General features: G+C 37.9%; 1 protein-coding gene across 4 annotated transcripts in view; it reads left to right on the top strand.

Annotated features, from left to right (window-relative positions):
* The window catches only part of LOC124049729 (cadherin-7-like), an 84,795-nt gene that overhangs the window by 15,079 nt on the left and 41,961 nt on the right, over nucleotides 1-27,755 (top strand). For 3 of the 4 annotated variants that reach the window (XM_046371683.1, XM_046371685.1, XM_046371686.1), the window contains exon 3: nucleotides 21,487-21,781. In XM_046371683.1, the coding sequence (XP_046227639.1) occupies nucleotides 21,487-21,781 (295 nt within the window). Of the gene's footprint in view, nucleotides 1-8,581; nucleotides 8,792-21,486; nucleotides 21,782-27,755 lie in introns of those variants that run through there. The other variant, XM_046371684.1, reaches the window with a different exon arrangement.

The following is a 27,755-nucleotide window of genomic DNA, read 5'->3' as shown; positions in this document are numbered from 1 at the left end:
CTTTCGCTGTAATTAAATTCAGTCATAATGAATCATAGCCCCTAATCCTAAAACAGGCTATATTTCCACAGGGAGGAGAAATGACCTACATGTACTGGAAAAAGCTCTTAGTATAGCCTTTCTACTACAGCTTTCTTACTTGGCATCTACTCTGAAAGCTTTACAAACACACACAAACCTCACTTTGAACCGCACTGAAGGTAATCATATCGCTAATGTTCATTTGTACGTATCATGCAGAGTGTAGCAAACAAAATCATGTAGCAGCTTCAAAAAATTTATATCAAGTCATGTCACAGTTTGGAAGTATTCCTTTATAATATGATCAAATCTTTAGTATGAAAATTTGTGTCGTGGTTTCAGCTAATGCTTTGTGAACTGAATAGCAATGTCATATGCAACGGCTCATTGCTCTGTGGAGAAGAATCTGTGCATAGTAACACGAGCCAATTAAGGTGCTGTATGAGCCAGTCATCGGACTAATGTTGGTGATTCACAATATTGCCTCTGCACCTTTGCTCTTGGAGGTGTATTTTATCATTTGCAGACCATGTTGGTTCCTGCCCAAGATACTGTCACCGATTCATTGTGTAAAAAATACACTTGGCAGCAGAGGAACACAGAGATTATATGTACTTTGTTTTTCTGTTTAGAATGGCCACAGATAGAAGAAGAAATAACGCACTTGGTTGCAGTGCAGGGATGTGTGTTAATGACAATTTCTATCTTTGTTTTACGTGTTTGAGTCATTGTGTTGAATTCATTCCAGTCTTTTTTGTATGTAATTGCATATAGTCGCTAATTGCATCAGAGAATATAAAATTTCAGCTTTTGATTCAAGCTTTTATTCTTGCCTAATGATGAGCCTGCACTATCTATCATGTGCTGCTGGAAAATGTAATTTTTCATCGGAGCAGGTTGAATCGTGTTTTCTGGTAAATAATATATTCACTGCGTGTCTCTTGGATAACAAGAGCCCATTTTTTGTGCCAGATATTAACATATGATCTGGAAAATGACATCTGAACCGCCAGCTTTTGCACTAACACCTAGTATGAATAATAAAAAAAATCTTTTTATGATTTTTGCCTGCAATTTGATCAGATCTCAATATGCAAATTAGATTAGCAAGACTGGCAGAGATGTCATGATGGAATGGCCGAACACTGAGTTTTCACACAGGGGATTAGGGTTTGTTTCCTGTGTGGAAAGGAATGTTTTTAACCCAAACCATGATTTCTTTCTCTTTTTTGCTATTCTTAAACATCCTACAACAAACAGAGGAAATACAATACAAAATATGATATAATATAAATCAACTGTGTGTACAACAAAGCACACTGGGGTGTTTATCATGATAACAACAACATTGTGGCTGTGGGACATGGCTACAACAACTGATCGACTGAGGTGATCTTTTAACTTCAATGGGCTATTTTGAAGTCACTCTCTATCAGTCTGTGGTACTCCTTTGTAAAAGTCTTCCCAAAGTGAAGACATTGTGTTTCTCATTGGACGTTATTAGAGTCTGTACTACTGGATAGACAGTGATGTAAACTACATGGGATGGTGCAAGATGAGGTGGTAATTCTTTGCTAATTAATGCTAAATGCAAAGTGCATCTGAGATTCTAGTGTATTGGACGTATTGAAATGTTGGTGCTTAGAAGTTTAAGGCATCACTTTATCCTGAAGGGACCAAACCTTCACTCCAACCTACAAATTTGTACTTCATGGTGGTGCTAGAGACAGTGCCATCCCTCAAAATATTACAACAACATTTTATTATAAGAGTGAAGCGTGGGAAACTAGGTTGAAAGGTATTTCTCTCAGAGCCCAAGTTTAATGACCAAATGATCCAGCAAATAATCATAACGCAACAAGTGACCTTTTCTACCCGCTCTCTACAACCGAGCTACAGGCCTGGCTTTAAAAGCATAATTACTTCAATGAACAAAACTAACCCCTCTCATTACTGACTCCACATGACTGATTTTTGACTTTCGGTGCCCAAGGCAAATTCATAAAAACTGCATTGGAATGGGCTGTTGGCTGAACAAATTTGTTTCTTTTCATTCTGTGCAAAATTTGAGCATGTATTTCTTTTTATTTTCTGTTCTTTTTTGTTCTTTTTGCTACACTATGGATTCAGTTACTCCATAAAAATGTAGTTTTCTACTAAATCAGCTATAAAACTAATTACTAACAATTTCACAATTATCTGTACAAAACTGTACTTTTGGTTAGGACACATGTACAGTGCAAACTAAAGGTGCAAGACAAATTATTTTTATTCCATTCACACCAAACTTCATTCATTTTCAGTCCATTTTTCCTGCCGACAGATATCACTTTGACACAGCCTGAATTCAGTTAAATTTAGTGCCTCCAGAGAAGTTTGAGGGATCTCTGTGAAGCCATCCTGCTCTTGGAATCCAGCCCATTCATTTTCTATGGAAGAGATGAGTTCATAGTCTGACAGTGTTAAATTATGCCAAGGGGCTAAGGCTATGCAAAGACTATGGGATGATTCAGAGATGGATTGGGGTATGATCTAAAGCCGTTATTGAATTTGGCTTCTGATATCCCTCAGAGTGAAGAATGGAGTCAGGAGAGTGATTTGCTCTTTTTCTTGGTGCAAGACTAAATATATTCACTACTGGAGGGATTGTGTACACATCAAAAGTCTTCTTTCCCAAAGGCCCCCTCATGTTGCTGTTTAATAAGGTATTTTATTGTTTGAAGTAGTGCTGCTTGTTTGAGTTGTTTATAATCCCTTTGGATTGTAGCAGCACTGTTGGTAGTGTAAAAGACATGACATTATCCATGTTCTTTCTTTCTCACACACACTGGGCTTTGGTTACATTGTGTAATGCAGGTGGGCTTTTTCGTTCCTTCTCCCAAAGAACTAAGGGAAGGGTTGGAGTCACAGGGCTCTATTCATATTATATACTTCAATGCCATTTATGAGCAATAGACATCTTTGCTGGTTAAGGTATGTAGGTGCTACGCAGAGAATGGAAGGTAAATAACTATAAATATATAACATGAAATGAAATGTGAAGGTGAAAAACAGGTGAATTATTTAACATAACATGGCTACAGCACCTCATGGTGTTAGTGCAAGTGTTCATCAGCTGCAATGGATTTAGTTAGAGTTCAGTTGCATGTCTGTCCATGCTTCAGTATTAAAAATAATTTGCAGTATTTCAATCCCAAGAAACACAAACCTAACCAATTCCTGCAGTATCTGTGCAGGTCCAGGGAACATCCACCCTGAGAGCTGGGCAATTTGATGGCGGGCCCACAGAGTAGACAGAATGAAGTTGGAGAATAATCGGATTCTGTAGAATGAGTGAACTACAGTATGAATTAAGGACTTTTTAGCTTGTTGCCAGGGATTGGCAAGCTAATTTAAAGACTCGGTCTCTTTCAGGGGTGAGTAATTTTACATGTGTGGATTTTGTGAATTCATTAATATTCTGTGGACAGGATGGGAGGCTTTGGCGGAATGGATGTGACCTGCGGGCTGCCAGTTGATGATCACTGGTATAGGTGCTGCAGTGCATAACTACACTGGTCAGAAGGCTGATTCCCACATGGCCATCTAACATGAGGAATTGGTATAGATACAAGCACAGTCCAGCAGAGCAATGTGTCAAATATTGGACATATTCTTGGGACATAATATTGACTGTACTCCTCAATTGAAAATGCTCCTCACTTGACAGCAGCAGGACATGATGAAGAAAGTCTGACTGGAATGTTTAGTGCTGCAATGATAAGTCAGTTAATTGATTAGTGGATTGAAAGAATACGTATTTTGATAACTGATTGAATAAATAAAAATGAAACAAAAATTTCGTCTTAAATGTGATTATTATTATACATTTTATATCACATAAAATGATATATATCTTTGAGTGTGGTTTTCGACACATCTGGGAAACTTTGATGGACATTTTTCATAATCGTATTAATAAACGAAAATTATAAATAGCAAAAACAATTATAATTTGCAAACTTACAAAAGTTACTTCAAAAAGTCCAAAATTTTTAGTTATGGCAGAGTTTAATTTCTGTCATTTCTTTTGTGTCAGAAAAAAAAAATTTAAATGTAATCTATGCACACAAAAGCTTGATTCGGTAATATAAGAAATTATGGTAAAATGTGTCTGTTTCAGTGTCAAGTGCACAACAATGGTTGAAACAAGCTGGAATTAACAGGCATTTTGATTTATTAAAATAAATGCAAAAGTAATCACAGCATCCTGTCATCCAACACTGTGAGGATGTCAGCTAAATGTAATAACTTCATTTTGAAATTATTTTGGCGACAATAAAAAGTAAATAGTATTGGTGTCTGAGTCATATTGTTTTATTGCCTCTGCGGCGGCAATATCTGTTTTTTTAGGCATTATGTTTTTAGGCATTATGTTTTGGGGTTTTCAGTCCTTCCATTGGACCAAAAGGTCAAAAGGTTAGCCATGCTGTAACAGCCATTATTGAATAAGACAAGAAAAACAGCAATATAATGTGATTCTAAACTGTTGAACCACAAGGTACTTTATTGTTACTTGACAGACTTTAAACTGTCTGTTAACTGAAGTGTGGAAAAGATGGACTTGATTGACAGTATTTGTCGCATAAATATACATGTGGAGAGAAGAGATGAGAGCACATACTGTTATCATGCATGTGTCATACAGCTGTTTAAAGGACTGGCATCAACAGTCACCGGCATATCAGTGTGGATGTACATCAGCCTGTTCTGACTATAGGCTATAGGCCAGTGTTTCCGAACCTTTTCTGAGCCGTGGCACAAATGTTTGGATCAGTTGGCCGCTCCGCCCGCCACCGCACGCCGCCCACCCAGAACACCAATCGGGTGGCTCCTTGCGGTAGGTGTGCCGTGGCACAGCAGTTGGGAATCACTGCTATAGGCTTTCACTGTACTGTAATTTGCTGTGAACTAAAAAGCCGCAGGGTAAATGCTTTCATTTTTTGTCTGATTTTGTCAAATCTAATTTACATTGCATCACATAAATTAAAGGACATTATATAAAGCTTTCTGCTTCCTAGGGACTCTTTATATACTGACACTTGCTAAATGTAGATATGTACAGTCGGCTTAAAAAAATATGTGGTGTTAAAGTGAACGATTTATGCATCTCTGCCCTTGTAAATTATTACCCTCTCTGAGATGTACACTTGAGCTGATTTTACTCCATTTAAATCAATTTCTTTTTTCTTCACCTTCCATGTGTGGTTAAAATTTTATGATTTTCATCACATCTGTCATGAGCTTTGAATCTTTATCCACAGTTGCCATAGATATTAATACTGGCAGGATTTAATGTAAAAATACCACCTTAAGAAACTTAACAAAAAATTTGCAATTGATTTAATTTACATTACTACTTACTTTACTTATTTTTTTAAACGTCTAAAACATTAACGGTAAATGTCAAAAGAACTTTGTTACTCTCTCTATCTGCACTTACAATTCCTGCAACAGCTACACGTATGTTGTCTGTTTTTTTGGAAAATGCAGAAAATCATTAAGCAGTGTGGAGGAAAAATCAGCAGAAACTAATTAGAAAAAATAATACTGACAGCTCTGAACATTAATAATGGATGAAACAATGTGAGCATTTGTTTTTGCTTGACCTCTATAGCATTCATAAATGAACAAATCTGATCTGAAAATACATCATGCACATAAGTGTTCTGCATGTAAATGTGTTGTACACTGAGGTGCAAACATGCAGTACCTGTGGCCTGATTCATTTGTATGTGTCAAATAGCATTAGAAGCATATTCCACTCATTAGGCCAGTGGGTTTCACACTTTTTCACATCAAGTAAAATCCTTTGATGAGAATTTCGCTTTTTGATGTTTTATTACAGAAAGTGTATGAAACTCAGGACCAAAATAGTCTTACATTCTGTATTAGTGTCACTTATGGATGGAATTATGGTGAAAATGAATTATTCCCCTTTTTGCTGGGGACCCCCATAGAACACCCTTTAGGACCGCCTCTGGCAGTCCCTGGACTCCACTTTGAGAACCACGCTAACATTTCACAGAATAATCCCAGAGTGCACTGCAGTTTTCAGAACCATACCTTTTCAAGTGGCCTGAAACAATCTGACAGGAAGTTAGTCACAGAAATATCTCCCATTAGATAGATAGATAGATAGACAGGTAGATAGATAGACAGATAGATGTCATTCTTGTATAAAGAAAAGGTCTTTTATTTCACTTAAACAGGAAAAAATCCATCCAGATAGTTAAAAGGGTACATTTACTCTCACTAGACATTTAAACCTTTCATTCGCTTGCTCATGATAAATGATGAGTGGAAAGTATGTTGCCAAGTCATGCAGGTCTGGTTTGACTTAGAATCAGGGACCACGACCAGTCATGACATTCCTGCACCAGTCAAACTTTTGCTGACTCTTCATCTCTTGGCCTCAGGGTCTTTTCAGCATTCGATGGCATATACAGCAGAGATGTCATGCTCACTCTTGTGCTGTCTGGGGTATTTGAAGTAATGGCACGGCGACAGGAACAACACACTGGTTTCCCGCAAGCAGCAGAAAAAAAAAAATCAAAGTTGACTTGTTCTTGACAGCAAGATTCCCAGATGTCATGTGAGCAATAGATTGAACACAATAGCCCATAATACCACATTTACTCTCAAAGAATATACACTTATCATTTAAATGTCTAGGGTGTCTGCACTGCTCAGTGCTTCATCCAACTGCAGCGGTCAAAATTTAAGACTCAACTTCAGCTGCAGGAGGTTGTGTGAGTTAGTTAAACAAATATTGTTAGATCAGTGTAAGTTTGAGCAGTCCCTCCAATCTCACAGTTTCTACTAGTTCATTAGCTAGCAAATCAGAGTCTACAGTCATGCTTGCTGACTATACTAATTCATGTCATGTGGGGTGGATGGCAGAAGTCCAGTTAATCCAATTATTCTGATATTTCCCTTAAACAAAAATTGCCATGGTTGAGCAAGGGGATCACAGATGTCAACAGGGTTCATCCTCTGAACACCATGAATTCCATCCACTAGTCTTTCAGGTATTTTAATTTGGAACAAAGTGGCAGATCAACTGACAAACTTTGCCTTCCCTATACCCATGCATGGCTAAAACCTCATACAGATGCTACACTTCACTGTAGTTCTTCATCCTCGACACACACTTGTGGTCTTGTGTCTTCGCGGAATCCCACGTTTTAAATCTTAAGCACCCCCAGTTCATGCTCAAGTTTAGTACACTACTGATTTGCACATGTCTAAGTTAATGTAGATTTAAATGTTAGAAAGTTGAGCCTTCTGAGGGCGCTGTTTCTTACTTGATGTGAGTGATATATTACTCTATTAACACACCAGTTTCTGTTTTATTGGTCCAGAAGATTGAGAAACGTCACAGCCTCATCACAAAACCTCTTCACGCTTTAGCTATGACTTTTACTAAAGGCCACTTTCAATAAATGTCAGACTCCAAACATTGGTAAACAGTTTTAGCTCTGATCAAATTCCAGAGGGATGATATACACCGTGAGGCTGCCATGTCCATAGGATTACAAGTGTTTCACTTTGGAAATGGCACATTAAACAAATGGATTATTTCCCACTGGTGACCACAGTATTTATTCCTACCACTGAGGAGGCCTGCCCTTTCACTCCACGTCCCATTCGTCCAGACGTCAGGCCGCCACCCATCCGACTGATGACGACTTGTTTAACTCTGGTTACAAAGTGCAGCTTGGGAAGGCAGAGCTCAGCTGCAGGCTCGCAACTGTGAAATATTCTGCAGAATGCAAGATGTGTGGAAAGTTGATCTGTAAAATTTTAAGCATAACGATTGCCCCAGTAAAGACTGTATAGTTTTTGCCTTCTCTACTTAGAATAGTCATGTGTTTTGTTTTGTTTTTTCAGTTCAAAAACCACTACTGGCAGTGGGATGAATATGTATTTCTCTTATAAAGACATTACATGAGTGATTGAATGAATGATTCCTTGGCAAGTAAATATATGATCGGGTGACTGCACCATGTGACAAAGCTCTTTATCAGTTACAACATATGTTAAATGAGTCTGGACAGACATGGACGTAAACTGTGACTTTAGTGCTCAGATAGGCAGTAATTCTAATTTCAAAGATTATTTTAAAAATGATGTGACATTTTCAGAAATGTTACATCCGTTAATTGTCCTTTTATTCCTTATTTTTCAAATGCTTTGAACTGGCAAATGAATGTAGATTTTAGTCACACATCTGAACAATCCAGACTTGAATGGATTCCTGAACTACAGTGCAGTGATGTTACTTAAAAGTGCTTCCTCCTCCATCACTTTTCCCTATTTTAGCCAACAGTCAGAATACAAAAGACAGCTTGCTTGCTCAATAGACAAGTAAAAGAAACTGCATGCATGCACTCTTTTTTTTTTTTTTTTCAGCAAACTTTATTCAGAATATTCAAGTAAACTGCAAAACTGCATGTTAAATTGGGAAGATTGGGCTCAAGGTGTAGCTAATTAGATTAACTAGGGTCACAAATTGTGTGTGAAGTAATATCACTCTCCAGCTCTTGAAATTGTTTGATTTATGGGTACTAACAAGGCGGTTATCTTTCCTCTGATCCACATCTCCAATATTTGGACTGTTCATTGTCCTTGTCGGTCATCTTCATCCATGTGTTGTTGGTGACTAGTGCCTGAGAAGAGATTATTGATGTCACTGTCATCAGGCGGTCACCTCAGAGTGTTTGGAGTGGTGAGTACTCTTCACTGAACAGGTTTTTAATCAAAATAATGTGTGTCAAACACCACTGAAACCTGTTTGCTGAGAAGAACTTGAGTGCATGTGAATAACAAGAGTAAACACACTCTGCTTCCCAAGCATTTAAAAAATATATTGACATGAGAACAGTGTTTATCAAAATCAGTGAAGTGATTGTGAAGATACTGTCATTCAGCTTGTGATTAACATATTATTATGTTGGCTACCGTATATTGGCTCTCGGCTGTGCACCAACCTACTGCGTGGAATTTGCGTATTTCAAACACTCTGAAGTAGACTGTTCTGAAACATGTAAGCTTTGGTCTTTCCTCATTTTAGCCAAATAACCAAGTAGAACAGAATAATTTGTCCTCTGTGACTTGGACATTTGAGATGTGCTACTCTTTTATATGTTTTTTTTTAGGAATATGCACACAAACATGTGTTTTGATATTTTATTTTCCACAGCTAGTCGTTAAATTACTGTTCTAAACCTGCTTGATGTCTGTGTGCACAATGTTGCACAGTGGGCAGTAAATAACTAGAGACGGGAGGTCTGATTCAACCCAGTATCACAGCAGTTCAGGAAATAGTGAAAAAAATTACTTTATAGGATTTGTGTACAAGAGCAGCACAACACATGTTGAAAGTGGATTTAAAACTATGTGTCCATGTATACAAGTCCCATAGATAAAATCTAACTGCAGACTGATTTGGATCCAGGATTCTGAAATAAGTTGAGTAGATGCTCTTCACTTGAAGCAAACATGATAATCTAACGGTGCTGTTAGAGCAAAACTCAATCAGGAGATCACCAGCGTCAGTAGGAACCGTTTTCTAAGAACACAATGTCAGAGCGATATCTCTAATGGTTGATGAGAAATTTCATTCTGGATAGGGTTATGTGATTATCAAGTGCTTGAATTACCGTCTCAAAATCCCTTCCCAGGCAGTTGCACACCACTTCACAGTTTAATTAACGTGACTCTAGCGACTCTCATGAGTGCCATGCGACCTCACACATGACCTCAAAGATCCCAAAGCACCTGCACGGGTTTAAATATCTGGGAACTCCCCGTAATTATCAGTCAATAGGATTAATGAAGCCTGTTAGATGACTCTGAACACAAACTTACCTTTCACACAGTACTTAAACATCCCAAAAATATATTACAAGGCCAATAAAACTACAGTTGTTTTGATCTTTTGCTCTTTACACATAAAGTATGGCAAGTTCTTCTACATGGTACAGTAGAAATACCGTCCTCATTATATCCTCCAGTTTTAATAAAGTGCCAGGGCCTTTTTTCACCTGACAGCCAATGGGGAGCTGCTGCAAGACGGATGGAAAGCAGCCACTTTGGAAGGGCCTGTCATTTTTGTTGGCAGAGCGGAGCGCTTTTTGAAGTTGTAGAACATTTTAACTTTACATACCACACAAAGTGGGCTACTGTTGGAAGATAGAGCAGGTAGAGCAGTTTGTAGTAGTTATGAAGTCGGTCTGCAGCTGTCTTGACTCTTTGAGTGCTGAACATGTTTTGTGACTCACTTGTCCCTATTACCTGCAGGATATGTCATATATACTGAATGTACTCCATGTGATATGTCATGATAACGTGTTTTTATGTGAGGCTAAATTTAGTCCATAGATATCAGAACATTATTTAAGGCATTAAAAACCACACACACAGACAATGCACCATTAGCATCATAAATGAATCAAGAAGTTTTGACCAGGAGGGTGGAAATATGAAGTATTTTATTTATTTCTGAATGTCTGTGTACTTTAATATTATTTCTGCCTTTTTAGCTCGAATTTGATCTGACAAAACTTTCAATTACTTTAGATAACAAAAGTAGCTCTGAAGCAATTTTTCTTTTCTAAATGGACGCTTAAGCTCAATAGGACTCAGGAAAGAATTGATTCAATGGAGGGAAGCTGAGAGTGAGTTGGATCACTATCAGGTTAGAATATCACATAGGCTGTCACAACAGGTAGGCACAAAATAGAGACATAAACTGAGATTTTGCTCAGACATTTTTGTAGCGTCCCCTCAGTTGGATTTTTTTTTTTTATCTATGAGAGATGCATTTTTTTTATGAACAAGCATTTTGGACTTTTAATTTGGATTTGGTTTAGTCTTTTTTGCTGTCATCTTGTCTACTGGACTCCATGTATAAACGTATAAACCAATTACATGGAAAACTGTACTATTCAGATGAACTGGCCCAAGTTAAGTTGGCCCACACACATAACAGAATGATAACCTTTACATTTCAGTAGGAAATTATAATGTTCATCTATAATGTTTCAGATTGTAACAGATTGATAAAAAGTGTCTAAGACCAAGGCACAGCCACAATTAATATAAATTTTACCAAAACACAATGTTTCTGTGTGTTTTCAATGTGTTGTAACTGTTTACTGTAACTTAGTTTGAGCCTGGGACCAGGAGTCAGCACAGTATGTCAAGTGATATTTATAGTCCTCTGTAGCCTCTTGTACTGTACTTGTCCTGAGCAGCAGAATGAGCTCTTTGTCACTTTTGTAAGTAGTTTGGTCAGTGTGTGACCAGGCCTGTAGCAGTTTGATCTAAACAAATGTCTCAGTCCCAGCATAACGCTTTTCTCTGTTTAAGTGAGGCCTGCATTCACACTTCACTGGCTTGTCTCTCTGTCAGTCACTGCCCTGGTCCTCAGAACAAAATTAACCCTCATGGTGGTTGGTATCCACTCCTTATGTGTTATTATAATGATCCAAACAACATGTGAGCAATCTGGTTGTGCTCATTCTTTCTATTGGAGTTAGAGGCTTTAAAGAGTTTACTGAATTGCCTGAGTTGCCTCTGTTAGCGCTATAATGATTTTATAAATGATTGATACGAAAGATTGATTGATCAGAAATATAACTGACAGGTAAGCTCTATTTAATGATGAAAAGTTACTTTGATTAAATGTCATTTTTTTGTCTATTTTACTTGTTTTTGAAGCTGTTGTAAGCTCATTGTTTCTGTCAGTATCGGCAAAAATCTCACAGGCGTCACAGGGTAGTTGAATTTCATACATCAAATTAATCTTCCTTTTCAAAATGTCCTGCTTATTCTGAAAAAAAGGACAATGTGCTAATGAGAGACATTCAGTGGCTGATAAATGTATATAATAAAAAAAAACACAGTTTGGTCCTTGGACCTGATGGTTAAATGCATTTTGCCTCTTCAGTGTCTTTTAGTAAATCGGCGTTGCATTCACACTGGCAATCTTTAACCTTCCTTTCTATAATGTTCCTCTCATCGGGATTTTGTCTGAACTGTGTCCACTTTTAAGTCCTCGTCTTCTTTTTCTACATTTCCGCCTGTACAAGAGGAATAGTAACTGTAGGACAAGCATGCAGGGATGATTTTCTGGATTAAAACCACCTTATATGGAAATACAGTTTCCTGCTGTTCACGATTTCATTTAGATTGGTCCATCAATAGCTGTCAGTTCTAGCCTGTATTCACATGAAAATAAATAAATAAATAAATAAAGAGTTGTCCCAATGATAGCATCTAAGGAGCCTTTTTGTGACAAGAGAGCTTTGATTCCCTCACCCATAATACTTTGAAAGGGATGTCTATTCCTGTCTTCCATTTATGTGCATCTCTGTGATGAGGGCAGGTGAATGCCACACACATACGCACTCCCACACAGCCACACACACAAACACACACGCAGACACAAAATAAAAAATAAAGTGAAAGCTTGCCCTGATTGCCAGCTTGATTACTTTCATTGATGTGGATGACAAATCGGCATGGTGGCAAGGCTGGCAAACCAGAAAAGGCAGCGGGGCACCAGACTGAAAGGCCTGGGAAGCACTCCTGCATGTCTTTAATTAACATGTGTGTGTCAAGGGCAACTCCTAACACGGCTGTATTGTGCTAAAGTAAATGAGGAAAATGTTTGAAATATGTTTTGAAGCTCGTGTTGGGCAGTAGGTGAGCAGGTTTTATCTTGCATCTCTTGTGGTAAAATGAGCAGGTTTTCATGGACATTTCTGTATGTGAGATGCAGTGATACTATGCTATTTCTGGTGCTGATGCTGGCACTAAAACAGCTCCTGTGCTTAGTGCTTAGCATCAGGAATTGAATTTTTCAATTTCTGATAGCATGGCTGATTCTCCTAATGGCTGCATTATATTCGCTTTCTTTCACAATAACACCCTTTTTCACTTGACCATCTCTGATTACATCCTGGACAACTACAAATGCAATTTGACTAGTCAAACTAGTAACCTAACCAGTCTGAACTATAATTGGACATATGTACAGTGGCATTTTGAATAGCAAAAACAACAATTTAAGACATCTTCTGTTAGATTTCAATTAATTAAAGATGTCTGTAGTGAAATCACTGTTTTATCGTTTATTATACTGACTGGATTCATATTCTAGATATCCGGAGTACTTTTACAATCAGTCAGAACTTTCATTAAATATATCTCTAATTTTCACTTGTAAGAAGCAGAAGTTGTATGAAGAATCTAATCAGAGGTATTATTACAAGTCAAAACTAGGCATCATATCTAGATATCACTAATTACACCTGACAGCAATTAAATTGTTAATTCGTGCTATTCAGAATATAATCAGAGACATCTCGAATTCACGTTCTGACTACTCATAAATGCACTGCAGCTCTATTTAATGCACGTTCTTAAATATGTTATTAGGGTGTCTGTATGAAGGTCCTTGCAGAAAATCACGAATCAATACACTGTCAGTTCTTTCTTGTTAGAAGTGAGATGTGGTTTGGACACGAACAGCCTTATACTATGAATTTCACCAACACAATATACAGACGACTGCTTTGTTTCTTGTCAGATCCTCTTGTGCACCACGAACTGAGTGCGTTATGTTTCAGGGTTATATTAAGCACAGCCCAGTGTATGAATAGATGTAACTGACACCCACGTTCATGCTAGTTTTTGACATAATGTGAAAGTGCTGACAGAAACATGAGTGATTAATTTAATAAGTGCTCAGATTAGAACTTGGATATTTTTAAGTGTGTATATCTCTCTTTTTTTGTGCCTTTGAGATCTTTACTAAAATTGACTAAAAGGCCTATTCCTATGGAAATCCAAATTCATTTTCCCCACATGGAAACAGAGCCATTATCTCTCTGGTGTTATGACTCAGCCGGCAGGTGCAGATATGAGCCGCCGCTGTCTGATGGAGACAGAGTGTATAAATGGCAGTCAGAATTGTGAAAAATCATTTCTGACTTTGATTGAAAGCCGATTCTTTTATGTGAACAGTCACCACATCAGAGAGAGAGCAGTGAACCCTGTCTTATGCCTGCTGAAAACTGCCTCTCTGCATTTTCATATTCATCCTCTAAAGAAAAGCTATCGGCTCTAGCTTTGTAAACGCTGTCAAGCCTTCACACGCATCTATTTGTATAGATTTAACAGTGAGTTTAACTGCCTTTTTGACTCGTTTTGAATCAGCTTATTTAGGGCAGAAAATAGAATTTCTCCTGATTTAATTTTGTTCTGTAAATTGTAAAAAGTGTGATGATTTTTACTCTTCAAAGTGGCACTTCAACTACTTAAGCTTTTCATCTGCTATCACTGACAACACTTCAACTATTTCTATCTCTTTACCTTCAACTGTCGGTTCAACTGATTTCATTTCTCACCTGGAAAGGATATGTGTGTGTTTGTGTGTGTATATGAGGCAATTGGGAAAGTCAAAACACTTCATTTCCTGCGTTGCGGTGATTGCTATGTACCAATATGTACGTCTTCTGTATCATTTTAAAGTGCAAATGGCTTTAAATGTCTAAACAGATGCACGTGTCTATTAATCATTTTATCACGTTTTATCTGGCATAGAGGCAGATTTGTTTGTTTTAAATGGAGGACCTCTTTGAGGGAGGGAACAGTGTGAAAATACATAGAAGTTAGCAAAAATAAAACAGACTGTCAAACTGTCAGACTGTCTATTTCTTAGTATTTTAAGTGTTAAACTATTTTAATTTTTTCAGTAAATCTGTTAAATTCGCTTACCAATTCTGAATAGAGTTGTGCTTTTATGAACCACATGTGTGGAATTCGCACCATTTCAGTGACTCATTTGGCACAAATCCAAACAAATGTCATGTAATCATGGTAGTCTTAATCATTTAAATCAATACGCATACAGCGTGTGATTGATTGTTTTAAAAGATTAGCATTATTGGCAAACCAAAAAATGTCAAGGTGCTCTACAAACTCATAAAGTCAGACAACTTATATGCACATGAGTATTATTAAAAACAAACAAAGATCTACAAATAAAGAACATGAGGAGCATGAAAGAAAAAGGTGAAGGAAAAGAGTTGCAATAAATAAGATAATACATTATCAAAAGTAAAACATAAAGACATCATTTATTTCATATCAGGACAGTAAGGTTAAGCCTATGTGTACAGATCCCATGCATCTGTGCACCACTGTGTGATGGCTAACAGCTTCTCCATGGTGATGGCTAATTCCCTCCACCTCCCAACGTGAAATAAATGAGGGGCGGCTGAGCCTCTCTCAGGGCACAGCACCCTGGCTATTCACCAGAACATGGCTGAGTGAATAGATGAAAAGCCAAGCATGTCGGGAGCTCATGTCAGTGACAGCTGCACTGAAGCCTGTGTCTGCATATTTAGCTCTTTTTTTGGAGCAGAGTGATCCTTCTTGTCCCTGTCCGCTGGCCTTCTTTATGTGAGATTCATGTATGCTTTACTTGATGAGTCTGAACTCCTTCAAATATTAAGTGTCCAGTAATAACCTTTACCCACCAGCAATTCAAGTCGTGATTTCAGCTACATACAATACAGTTCTATAGTGCAGGGATTATTGTGTGCAGGTTTGTTGTGCACAAAGGAAACAATCTCAGAATGCACCTTTGTCAATGTGCAACAGTTTATTTTTAGGTTTCTTGTGAAACATGCAGCACTACTTTACACATAGAGACCCCGTTAAGCCCTGCTGTTCAGCTGATCTGAGAAATATCTTTAGGGCAAATACTGATTAAGGGCTCTTGAGCAGCAGCAGAGGCTTTTGTGGCGTACTCGGTCCAGTGTTGCTCACAGGTTGCCTGTAGGTATGGACATTTGTATCCATTTTGGATTGTGAACACACCGTTGAATAGAACAATTCTCTTGTGAGTTTCTCTCCTCACAAGAGAAACACAAATACAAAGCTTGAAACATACATGTTTGGGTTTAAGCATTTCTGTGTTTAGTTATTTTTTGTTTTAATTGAGACCTCGATAGTTTCTTATGCACAGAGCCAAGCCAAATGAGGAACAAATTAGAATTACTCTCCAACATGGCTTTTCGTGTAGCAAAGAATGACAAAAATGGAAATTCAAATGCTAGAACAGTTTATACAGCAGTTCTGGTGATAGGACAAGTATGAATCAGTGGGTTGTTATGGCATCTTTTGTGCTTCTTTACCCTTCTCCCTTGCTACAAGGTAAACAAGCAAACACAAAGCAAACAGGCTGCTCCCCGGAGTACTCCCTGCATACAAAGTGATGATAAGTGTCAGCACTGATTTCAGAAGGGTTCATGTTCAGATCCCACCCCTCCTTCACAATCTTTGGGAGTGCCTTTGAGCTACAACTCTGCGCTGCATGCAAAGAATTACAGAGTAGTCTTTAGTTTTTGCAAGTGAAGCAACTATGGTGCTCAGTACAGGTAATAAAAGTTGAAACTTCAAATACCACCTGAAAATGAGCAGTGACCGCTTGAAAATGGGTTAGATTAATGAGAGGGAAAAGTATTTGACCAGCGTATACTTTTAATAAGCCTTGCCAAGCTATACATATTTTATGTAGTTCTCAGCATTGATGAGATTTAGAGATAGAATATGTGAGTCAGTTGTAGCGCTGTTGTGTGTCATTCAATAGCCAGGCATAGAATGGGAAACTAAGCAAGCCAAAGGGTTCACTGGAAAGACCACATAGTGTGCTTGACCCTCGACCTGGATTGCATGCTTTGTGGCCTGTCAGTTTCGTCCTCTTGTCCATGGCATTTACCAGAAACAAACTGCCACGGATGGCTTCCTCAAGATTAAATGTTGACTCTCCACGACTGACAATTTACCTCAAGTTTGCTCCTGACAGCAGGAGACGGTGAATAAACATGGTGAGCTCCATAAGAGAGGCGGCATATGCATGCTGAGGCTTCAGGACACAACAATGCAATCATCATGCTCCTAACGCAGCATCCATCACCGAGCTGATGGATTCCATTAATAAAAGACCTTTGGTGTTGTATCCTCTGTTCAGCATGTACTCCTTCAGTGCTACCAATATAATATTGACCTAATCATTCTCCATCCCTGCAGCGGTGGCTTGAAAACTGAAATATCATTGTTATTTATCCCATAATGAGATGTTGACATTTACAGATAAATTGAAGGAAGAGTTTCAACAACAATCCTGTGTGAGTACATTGTAATATAAAAAGAAATGCTGTACAATAGGCTTTTGTCATTGGAATAAACAAGAGAGGCCAGCAAGTAATTGAAAAGCACTGTACACAACGTGCACAGACTCACTCATTTGTTCTGTTTTCATAATAAAAACAATCATTGTGATGAAAAATAATTAAATTGCTCAAATATAATCTTTTTTTATATTGTTTCTGCACAGAGTAATACATTAGGTGCGCTATTTCATACACTTGTGTGCTGGGTCAGGCGTGATTAGGATATTAAAAATCATGTAGCGTCAAAGAGGTTCAAACAAACCTTCGGATGACTCTCAAAAAGAGAGGGCAAGTCTTTGTCCTGACTGTTTTCATCAGTGATAGTTAGCTGCTAACCTCAACTGGGGATCATGCAATGGTAGGATTACAGCAAAGATCTCTTGAACCCAAATGTTGTACCGTCTAAGAGGAAGACATATTGTCGGACTCATTCTAAGTCTTACACATCTCCCAGGGGAAGAAGAGCAAGGTGGTTAAAAATCACAAGACTGGAGGAAATTCATCCTTGAGATGCAAAAATCTATGGTTCTCATAGGTAACGTGCCTCTTCAGTGTCACTTGAGTTCAGGAACAGTGCGTCACGTATGTTGAGGAAAGACCAGCCCGACAAGGGTGCTGACTAAATGTCGAACCTCGTATTCAAGAGGAGAAATGTGATTTCAGTCTAGCTCCTGGAAGAGTTCATCACCTCTTCACCATTGCACAGAAACTGAAGAGGCCGTGAAGTTCAAATTCACATGTGTTCGATTACGAGAAGGTGAGGTCTATAGCGTCCCCTGAAGTGTCTTAAAGGGTTCCTGGCTGGGTGCACTGGAGCAATCTGAACCAACTTGAGGACTTTGTTTGCATTTCCAGTTGTGAATTAATGAGGAGAGAATAGTATGGATTGTTTTTGTGACCAGTTGTGTTTTTTTTATTTTATTTTCAGAGACATGGTCTTGAAGCAAGTGCAGGATTTTTTGCAACTGGCTCTCAACTGAGACAAATGTTTTTGCATAGTGAATCCTAGTGCAGTTTTGAGAATCATTAAGCTCCTCTCTTTGCACATTCGAAAAGCTTTGCCTTAAATTGTAGAAGATTTCCAAAGAAATCACTTTATATTTACTTTTCAGTAAAATAAATATTATTTTATGATAATATTTGATGAACACACATATTAAGAATTTTAAACTTTTGCTGAGGTGGAGTTTTATGCCAGATGAGAAAAGTTGCAGGATGTTTTATTGGGAAATTGCTAGTTTGATCATTTGTGACAGTGGCAGTTGCATCATCTTGTTTGATTTCTTTATTTGTAACAAACTGAGCATCATGGTGGGATTTTTCATAACATCTTGTCAGGTACCATTGTGAGATTTGAGAGCCTTCTTGGTGGCGATTTTAGGTCTTAATTTAATTTTATTTTCAGCTACGATTTTAGGTTATGAAAATAAGATCACTGAGATTAAATATGATAATCGTACCACATTCCATTTTGCTCTTGTTTTGCCTCACGTAGTAAAATGCAGTGCTTCGCGTTACAGCGGAGTGTTTTCGCCTCTCCCCAAAAGCTTAAACTTACTCTCAGACAGACTGTGGCGTGTTCAGTTCAGCTCACTGTGGTAAAATGATCTGTGGATTCTAAAAACCTGGGCAAGCCAGATGCCATTTTGCACTTGAATTATATTTCAAGTTAAGGGAAGATGCTAAAAAGATGTTTTGCTTTGTTTTGTTTTGCATTCATGCAGAACTAGCTTTCTCAGAAATCAAACGTATCTGTAATTGCTCAGACACATTCAATGTCACAGCCAGCAGACAAAATATAGTGGAATTATCCATTTAAAAGAAGCTTCTATTGTGTGAAGTGAGAAGTCTTTTATTAAGAATGAAAAAAAAAATTGAGATACATTCAAACCCTGACCCCATCCTCACCTCCCACCGTTAAGTGGGTTGTGAATGTCGTATCATTGGTCAGTAACAGAACTGCACAGCCAACCCCTGGACACATGTAGTCCTGGTGGCATCACGAGGCATCCATCACACCGTGATGTGTTTTGCCGCTGAGTTTAAAGTCAAACTGTTGCGGGTCAGCAGTGCCATAGTAAATTACTGAAGAACCCTTTTAAGTTTGCAGTGTTTACACTGTGATTATTGGCAGTGTACTTTATACTTTACAGAAGCCATTTGTCTCAGTGCAGTGGGCTGAAGAGAGCTTGGCTTGCAAGTGAAAAGGGAAAGTTTTTTTTTTTTTTTTTTAAACAAACAGACACCCATCTGTCTACCCCACCTGGTCTTTCCTGATTTTACTGGTTTGGAGGCACCAAGATGCAAAACACTTGGAAGACTATTGAAGCGTAGCTATTACAGATTCAATAATTGAAGCTTTATTCTGTGCACTTTTAACACCAAATATTGAAAAAAAAAGTCCCCTGAAAAAAATTCACAAAATCTTGCTTTGTCTGCTTTGCTATTAATTGAGGTGTTTCGTCATGTTGGAGGTGACGGAGTTAAGACAGAAATATGCACTCTGCTAAATGCTGACAGTTGAAAATAGTCCATCTGTCCATCTCTGCATACCAACAACGGCCTTCCCTTCAGATATATGGCAGTTTCTGTGATCTCTCTGATGTTCAGCTCATTGAAGAGGTTGCTGGCCATCAGACAGCTCTGACTTCAAAAAGGATTATTCAAGGTTGGTTACTAGCTTCAAGTGTTCTTTTTTTAGAGTTGTTCAAGGATTTTTTTTTTTTTTTTGAGTCGTACTTTAAGGAGGGGTCTTAAAGTCGTCTTTACACTTATGACTTGATCTTTTGGGATTAAAACCCCACTGTAAGCAGGAGGTTTTTGTAGTGACTACACAGGTTCAGTGATAAAAATGTAGCTTGTCTGACTTCCTTAGACCTTGTACGTCTGTGGATGGAACATTATAACAACTCATTAATAATATTCTAGCTAATTTCATAGTGGTAGCTCACATCCTTTGAGCTGAAAAAGATTTGATTTGATATGAAGATATGAACTCAACCGTTATTTGGTGTGCGGCTAATTTTAGAGAAGGATGGGTTACATGGCCATTAAAAAGGACTGATTTAAGCTCAGCTCTTGCTATTAATTCTCAAAAGAAAGAAACCAGCAGAATCCGTTTTGCTATAAGTAGTGGATGAACTGCTCTTAATGGCAGTGATAGGGAACTGTTAAATAACCGAGCCTTAATATGTAAATATCAAATCATACGGATATATCATTGAAAAATTGCACATTCATTCACATCTGCCTGTTCCACTCGCTCACTGCTGTTTCATTAGCAGTTTGAATGCTGGATACTTCACTACCTATTGGCAAAAAAGAATCTATACATGACATCAATGTCATTTGAGTGAAGACAACAAACATACAATAGGGGTCTTCACTCAGGCAGATGTATTTTTACATTAAGTTTTTCTCAGTGAAGCATCATATGAAAAGCTTGATATTTAATCTTTGACCAAATGTGGATCAAGATCAATCATTCATTTAGCAAATAACAGATTTCTAAACAGATACTGTAGTATAGTGAAATAAATCAATTTGACGAATCACTCATTTTTTAATTGTTGCAGTGTACTTCTTCATGTTTCTTCACACTACATTCGTTCATTCGTCGCATTGCAGTTAGTGGCACTGTTCCATTTCATTCCTTTTATTTGTAGCAAAATGCAAATCATGATAGTATTTTGTAGCACGATTAATTCATGAATAAATGCTTTGATTTTGTGATCTGATTCGTGTATTTATCCGATAACGTGTATTTGCTTGTGTCTGTGTTTGTGTGTTCAATATATCAACAAAAACATGACAGTGAAATACACTCGGTATAAATATTGAATATTCACATTTACATATTTTTGTATGAGATATTTACACATTTTTTTAAATTAAATGAGTGACATGAAATGTGCTAAAATACAGCAATGTTTAAATTCCAGTTTATTCAGTTCAGTATTTTGTCTCTCAACAGACATAAACAGAGAAGAATAAACCTCAGCTGTGTAATAATTATTTAATACTTGGTAGTGGAGCAGTCATTTACGAAAGAAGTTATTCTTTATTAAATCTAGAATCAGTAATAAAATACTGATATAAGACATTTTTTCCACAGAAGATTATTTACTTTCTTAAATGGCGGTCTTTACCGTGATGTTCTTTTTTCTTTCAACAGCTACATTCAGATGTGGACAAAGGAGATGGCAAGGTGAAGTATGTCTTATCTGGCGAGGGCGCCACCTCCATCTTCACTATTGATGAGAACACAGGAGACATCCATGCCACGAAGCGCCTTGATCGGGAGGCTCAGGCCTACTATACCCTTCAAGCTCAAGCTGTAGATCGACTCACCAATTTACCTGTAGAGCCCAGGTCTGAATTTGTGGTCAAGGTCCAGGACATCAATGACAACGAACCAAAGTTTCTTGATGGGCCGTACTTGGCAGGGGTACCAGAGATGTCACCTTTAGGTAAGCATTCCCATTAGTCTAACTAATGTCATCCTAGTTCACCCCTCTTACTTATATTTCCTCCCCATTTTCATCCTTTTCTTCTCTTTCTCATACTCTCTCTTTGACTTGCCAACATCTGTGTTTGATTCTTTTCCACTGAATTTGTTTTCATCCCTCTCAGCCTATAGGTCTTAGGGGTTTGGGAAGTTTGCAATATTAATTTGAATCCAGCATATTTATTTCAAATGCATGTTAATCACACTGGAGCCATTTAAACGGCACGAAGTGGCAGCGCATGGGCTTTATATCTGAGCTTCAGGTTAAGTTTCCTGCATGTAGGCATTTCTTAGCCACACCATGCAGGTTTTTTGGTTTCTTTGTTTTTTTTTTTGTTTTTTTTTTATTGCTACCACATGCTGATATAAAAGACCATGGATGTTTCTTCTCTTGAGGTCTTTGAGTTTTTAAAAACCTTCAGTTTTGTTTTGATGATGATGTACAAAGATTGAACTCCTAAGGTGCCCTTGGAACTTTGGACAAGCCAAAGCAATTTATTCATGTTATACACTGAGAAATTCAAAGTATTACATGAAAGACACCGAGACTAAAATGACTGAATGAAAAAGTAAAAGGAAATACAAGTCTGTCAAAAAGATGAAATAGAAAAAAAGTCAAAAAAAAAGAGAATGGTGACAAGATTTTAGCCTTGATTTATTTCAGCCTTTACCCTTCTAGCCTTGATTTCAAAGTAGATTTAAAGTTGATTTGAAATGGGAGGAATTCGAGAAAATCAGAAAAAAAATAGGTTTTAAAACACTAGGGGAATAGATAAATGATAAGGAGTTATCATTAATTTAGTTAGAGTTAACAAAAGTAAGATGCTAGCGATGCTAGCTTTATGAGGCTGCCCTTAACTACAGCTGCACACTCAGCAAATGCTAACGTCTTGCTAAGTTGCTATGGAAATGTTTTAATTTTACTATGGACTACATATTATAAGGTGGTGCAGCAACCAACTTGCCATTCATAAATCCATTCCACTGACATGGCTAAAACACATGACTGTCGTTAGTGTAAGTTCCCACAATTCATATTCTAATGATCACATTAGAATTCATGACTGCAGATATTTCTTTTATCTGTCTGTTTTAAATATGGTCCTTGAGGGAGCCATCACATCAGACCTTTACTGTAACTTGTTACTTCTTGCTGGATGGTCGCGATATCCTCCTAGGTTTTGAACAGGTGACATTCAACCTCAAAATCACAGTAAATACTTTTTAGCATAGTGAGACAGACAGAGAGAGAGACAGACAGAGAGAGAGAGAGAGTGACCTTGATGTTGATAAGCCATCATGTATATATGAGAATATATGAGAGTTAACATACCACTTAGAATATTTCATCAGTTTACCACTGCTGGTTTAGGTTATTTTGGGGGGTTTGTTTCTCCTTTTTCAGAATATATTTTCCAGTTTACCATCAATGCTACTAAAATTCTATATTTTGGTCAACAAGAAATAGGTGGTGCAAAGCATAAAATGCTGTCTATATGCTATTTCATGGTGTTTTTAAATGTGACTCAGTGTATTGTAATGTGAAGTCTGATGTACCTTTATTTACATATTTATCCCCACACATATGCCAGCACAGACCTCGGGGCTCAGAAATGTTGATGAGTGATGCAAACGCGAACAGACTGAAGCAAACTTGAGGTCTGAATCAGGCTTGAAGGCCAAAGGCATGTTTTCCACAAATTAGGCCCAGAGTTCACGCTAGCCAGTACTTACTCTGCTAAAAATGTCTCTGAAAATGTATTTTTTTAGACAAATACATTTCTATCTATCCATTTAACAGGGGAGCACAGGCGTCCTTAACTTCCTGGAGCTCCTCTGGGGGTTCCCAAGGCACTTTCAGGCATGCTGAGAGCTGTGGTCTAATCAAAAGTAAACCCTGACTGATAGGATGGAGTGGTAAGATGGTCAGAAATTACCTTGAATGTCAAGTGACAACAAAAAGGTCATATGGCTTTTTTGTTGCACACAAAGTTTGAGAGTTTGAACCTATAGACTGTATGTATTGATAAATTTGATTACTTTCCCATAATATGTTCCTGTAGTTCATTATTAATACTGGATATATTTGGTACCAAAACTGTACATTAATATGAGTTATTGTCTTAGCCACTTCACTGTACAGTCTGAATCATAATTTATTATTAAGATTGGGATCTAACACTTAGTTAATTCACTCACAATACTGAAAGGAAGCAGATGAACTACTCAATTTTGTTGTTTAATTATGCAAAATAAGGCACAACATCCTTATGAGTGTCCTCTGTATACTCCTTTTGAGTAAGTGAATTCAATAGGTAGCAGAGCAAGGCCAGAACTCTGTGATGTTGCCACATAGTCTTTGATTTCATCGAGAATATATTAAACTGTGTTTACATAGGAAACACCCTTTGAGACAGGCAGTCTGTGACAGACAGTAGTTGGGTTGAAATAGGACAAAAAAGCAAAAGCTGGAGCTGAAAGACGCTACAAAGCTCTGTAGCACTGCAGAGTTGATTAGAACTACTCTAGATTTGAGTTTTACCAAAAATGAAAGCACATTACACTTCCTTACACTAACAAACGCTGAGAACTGAAAAGCATCATCATCACCTCAATACCTCAATCATGCATGGCACCTAAAAGATGGAAATGAGGGAAAACAAAGATGTTTATGGCTTTTTTTAGAACCTTCAAAGTCAAATTGATAATTTCGGCAGGCATGCAGTGGCAGGGGGAGGCGGTCCAAGAGGAGCAATGCTTTGCTTACTGCACAAGCATGGAGATCTCTGAAGGATTACACAGCTGACTGTCAACAGGGGGTACAGAGCTCAGGCTTAAAGAACCAGAGGATTAAAGTACAAGGGCTTGGAGTCTTGTGTCCAACCCAAGATAAGACAGCAACTCACTACATCAACCACAGAGGGGGATGCATTCACACCAATAGCATCGAGACGCAGGGTCACTCTCTGCACCTTATTTACTCTGCCAGTTCCTGTGAACATCTCCATCACAAGCTGAGAGACCAACGGGAGAATAAAGTATTGCTTCTCTAAATATCTACTCGAAGCAATTATCAATGCGGTAAAGAACCGGGAAGGGCCAAGCACCTCCCGTCCTCAATAATTCTGTTATAGATGTCTTTAAATCATTAATGGTCACAGCTCTGCACAGCTGATAAATGGGTTCAATTTAGAGGAAATCATGAATTTAATTAATTTAAGTAATTAGAGGCAGTGCTCGTCCATATACATGGAGACCTTATGGCTCGAGGATCTCTGAAGGCTTTTGTCCTAATCATGACATGGATGTCAAATAAAAGACGAGAGAGCTTGAGGACAGTTGGAGGTGTGACAATCGCAAGTCTTGGCTCTCTCCCGCTGGACAGCGAAGGGCCAAAGGAGCAGTTTGAGGGCTCATTACAGGCATAGAGAATGTAATGTCAACCCAAGGCCACAGCTCTTGAATTTACTACTCAGCAGCCCTATATTCAGCTGTCATTGTTCCTGTCTAATTCATGAGAGCTCAAGATCAAGGATGGGATAGTCATTTCATTCTGGAGATGAAAAAGGTGTTTTGGTTAAGGTAAAGTCCATTCACATTATTAGTTTTCATCACAGATAGAGGATTGGGGTCATGTTGATTCCTCTTTGCATTGTGGATTATAGATATACTCTCAGTGGCCACTTTATTAAGCCATAACATTTATCTTTGTTTAGTTTTTGGTGACATTGTTTAGAACCTAGGTCATAGTGGTATTGGTGGCATGTACATGGTATTTACATACATGAGATGGTGCAAAATGAAGTCCTGTCTAACACGATCACTGTGACCTCAGTTCTAAAACACTGAATTAACGCATCAATGGCCGTGTGAAAAACATTATGGACATCATAAAAATAGACTTTATAGTGGCAGAGCCGTATTGGATTACATTCGATTTTACGGGTGGACCAAATAAGTGTACCTTGAATGTTAAAATTCCTAAAACACACACAGAAAACAGCAGTCCATTAGTAACTTTCTCTTAAAGTGCTGTAATTCATTTTCACTGAACTCTAAGCAATAAGCCCTGCTTATCTGAAACAGTGGGGAGCAGGTGTGAATGTCCATGAATATAATCAACTTAATCAAGGGTATCAACTCTGAATACTCATGAAGGCATTGCAGAATAATTGTGCTTAAACAGAATATTTTTAATATTAATATAAGTCATAGATTTGGTTTCTGCTTTAGTCACATGAAAATGTATTTATATTTGGCCCTTCATTTAAAGATGGTGTAGTTTGTATTAATAACACAAAGTTAGAAGTCACATTCTGGGTCACATTCCTCAAAACAGACAAGCTAACAAATTTCATCGTACGTGTGCACTCAAAAATGCATATTGCTCTCGACAGCTGGATGAAACCTGTGTGTGCAAGTGGCTGAAGAATACCTGTCTCCCATTCAGATTAAGCATGCCACATTTATTTTCATTACTGGCAGATGACAGTTGCTCACCCAAGATGCGGAAATGATTAGGAAATCTGTTTTGTACACAGCTGCGGGGTATAAAGAAAAAAAAAGAAAAGAAAAGAAAAAAGTGAAGATCGGATCCATCACATCAATGAGGATGGACAAATACTGAAGGGACACAGACAGGGCAAATTGAGTAGCAGATGACAGCCTTGTGGAGCAGAAAGAATTCTATTCAGGGTGTTTGTCAGTTTTTTTGACATCCAGCTCACCCTTTTCGTATTTACTTTCATTCTAGCAATATTGTTACAGCAGGATGTTTGTTGGCCTCACGTGGCAAACAACCTGAGTAAGAAGCTTAAAAAAACTAAACCTTTAAAAGGTGTACTCTATCTGAGGCCATGCCGAATGTTAATTTACGGTCTCGTCTGCCGAGCGATGTGACAAGTGATTTTAACTATCAACCTGTAATAGAGATTTAGACGTCGCCTGAGTTCTCTTTCATACACTCATCCTTTGACCTTGGTGTTTTAAACTACCTGTAATATGGCCTGTCATGACTAAGAGGTTATGATATAATCTAGGTGTCCTTCTACAACCAGCTTGGTGATAACTTCTCCAGCTTCACCAACCGTTTTTTTTTTTTTTTTTTTTTTTCTTTATATTCGCATCTAGAGCCAGAGCCTGTTAATTCTACTTTATGGCCAGAACAGAGGACTCTAATCTTCAGTTTCCATGATCACTTCATTTTGTAAAAGGTTGTAAAATACATTTCATGTTAGAAAGTGAGATTTTTATTAGGATGTTTTCCTCAAAGTAAAACACTTGTAAGACAGCACTTTCTGTCAGATGTTACAATATGGGCTGAGCTCAGCCAGATACGTGCAGCTAGCAATTAAAGTGAAATATTCTTAGCATAAACCAGCACTCATTACCTGAACAAGTGCAAGAGGCACATTTTTTTAAGGTTATTTGAACAGTGTTGTTGATGATTTCACCACTGCCAAGCTGTAGTAGGCGTCAGCTTTAAGACCAACACTGACGTACAGTCTAACAGCAAAAAATAGCCTGAATCATCAGTGTTAGTGAGAATTAAGTTAAATGGCCTTTTCCTCTTCATTATCGGATGGATATCAGTTCCTCGGTGTAAAATTCCTTTGCCTGAAGAATTTGTAACCAATAAATGAGCCCAGTTGGAGCAACGAGGCTCATTTATACTATAATAAATGACCTATTGAGATTGACTGGCAGTGATTGGCCCTGATTATGTTTTCCCTATGAAATCTTCAAACACTTTTCTGCATTACCTTTCAAACCACGGCTGTCAGACCAAGTCACATCAACCACGTTCCGTTGGTACATGTAAAAAGAAATGCATAGGGAGTCATGTCTGATGTCTTCCTTTCTGCCTCGGAGGAAGAGTGGGAGAGGACAATACACTACTGCACACAGAAACAACAGTTGTCAGTTGTCAGCAGAGT

This window comes from Scatophagus argus, chromosome 18 (genome assembly GCF_020382885.2).
Source record: "Scatophagus argus isolate fScaArg1 chromosome 18, fScaArg1.pri, whole genome shotgun sequence".
NCBI classification, from domain to species: Eukaryota; Metazoa; Chordata; class Actinopteri; family Scatophagidae; genus Scatophagus; species Scatophagus argus.
Note: the sequence above shows the minus strand (reverse complement) of the source record. Positions and strands in the feature narration are given on the sequence as shown.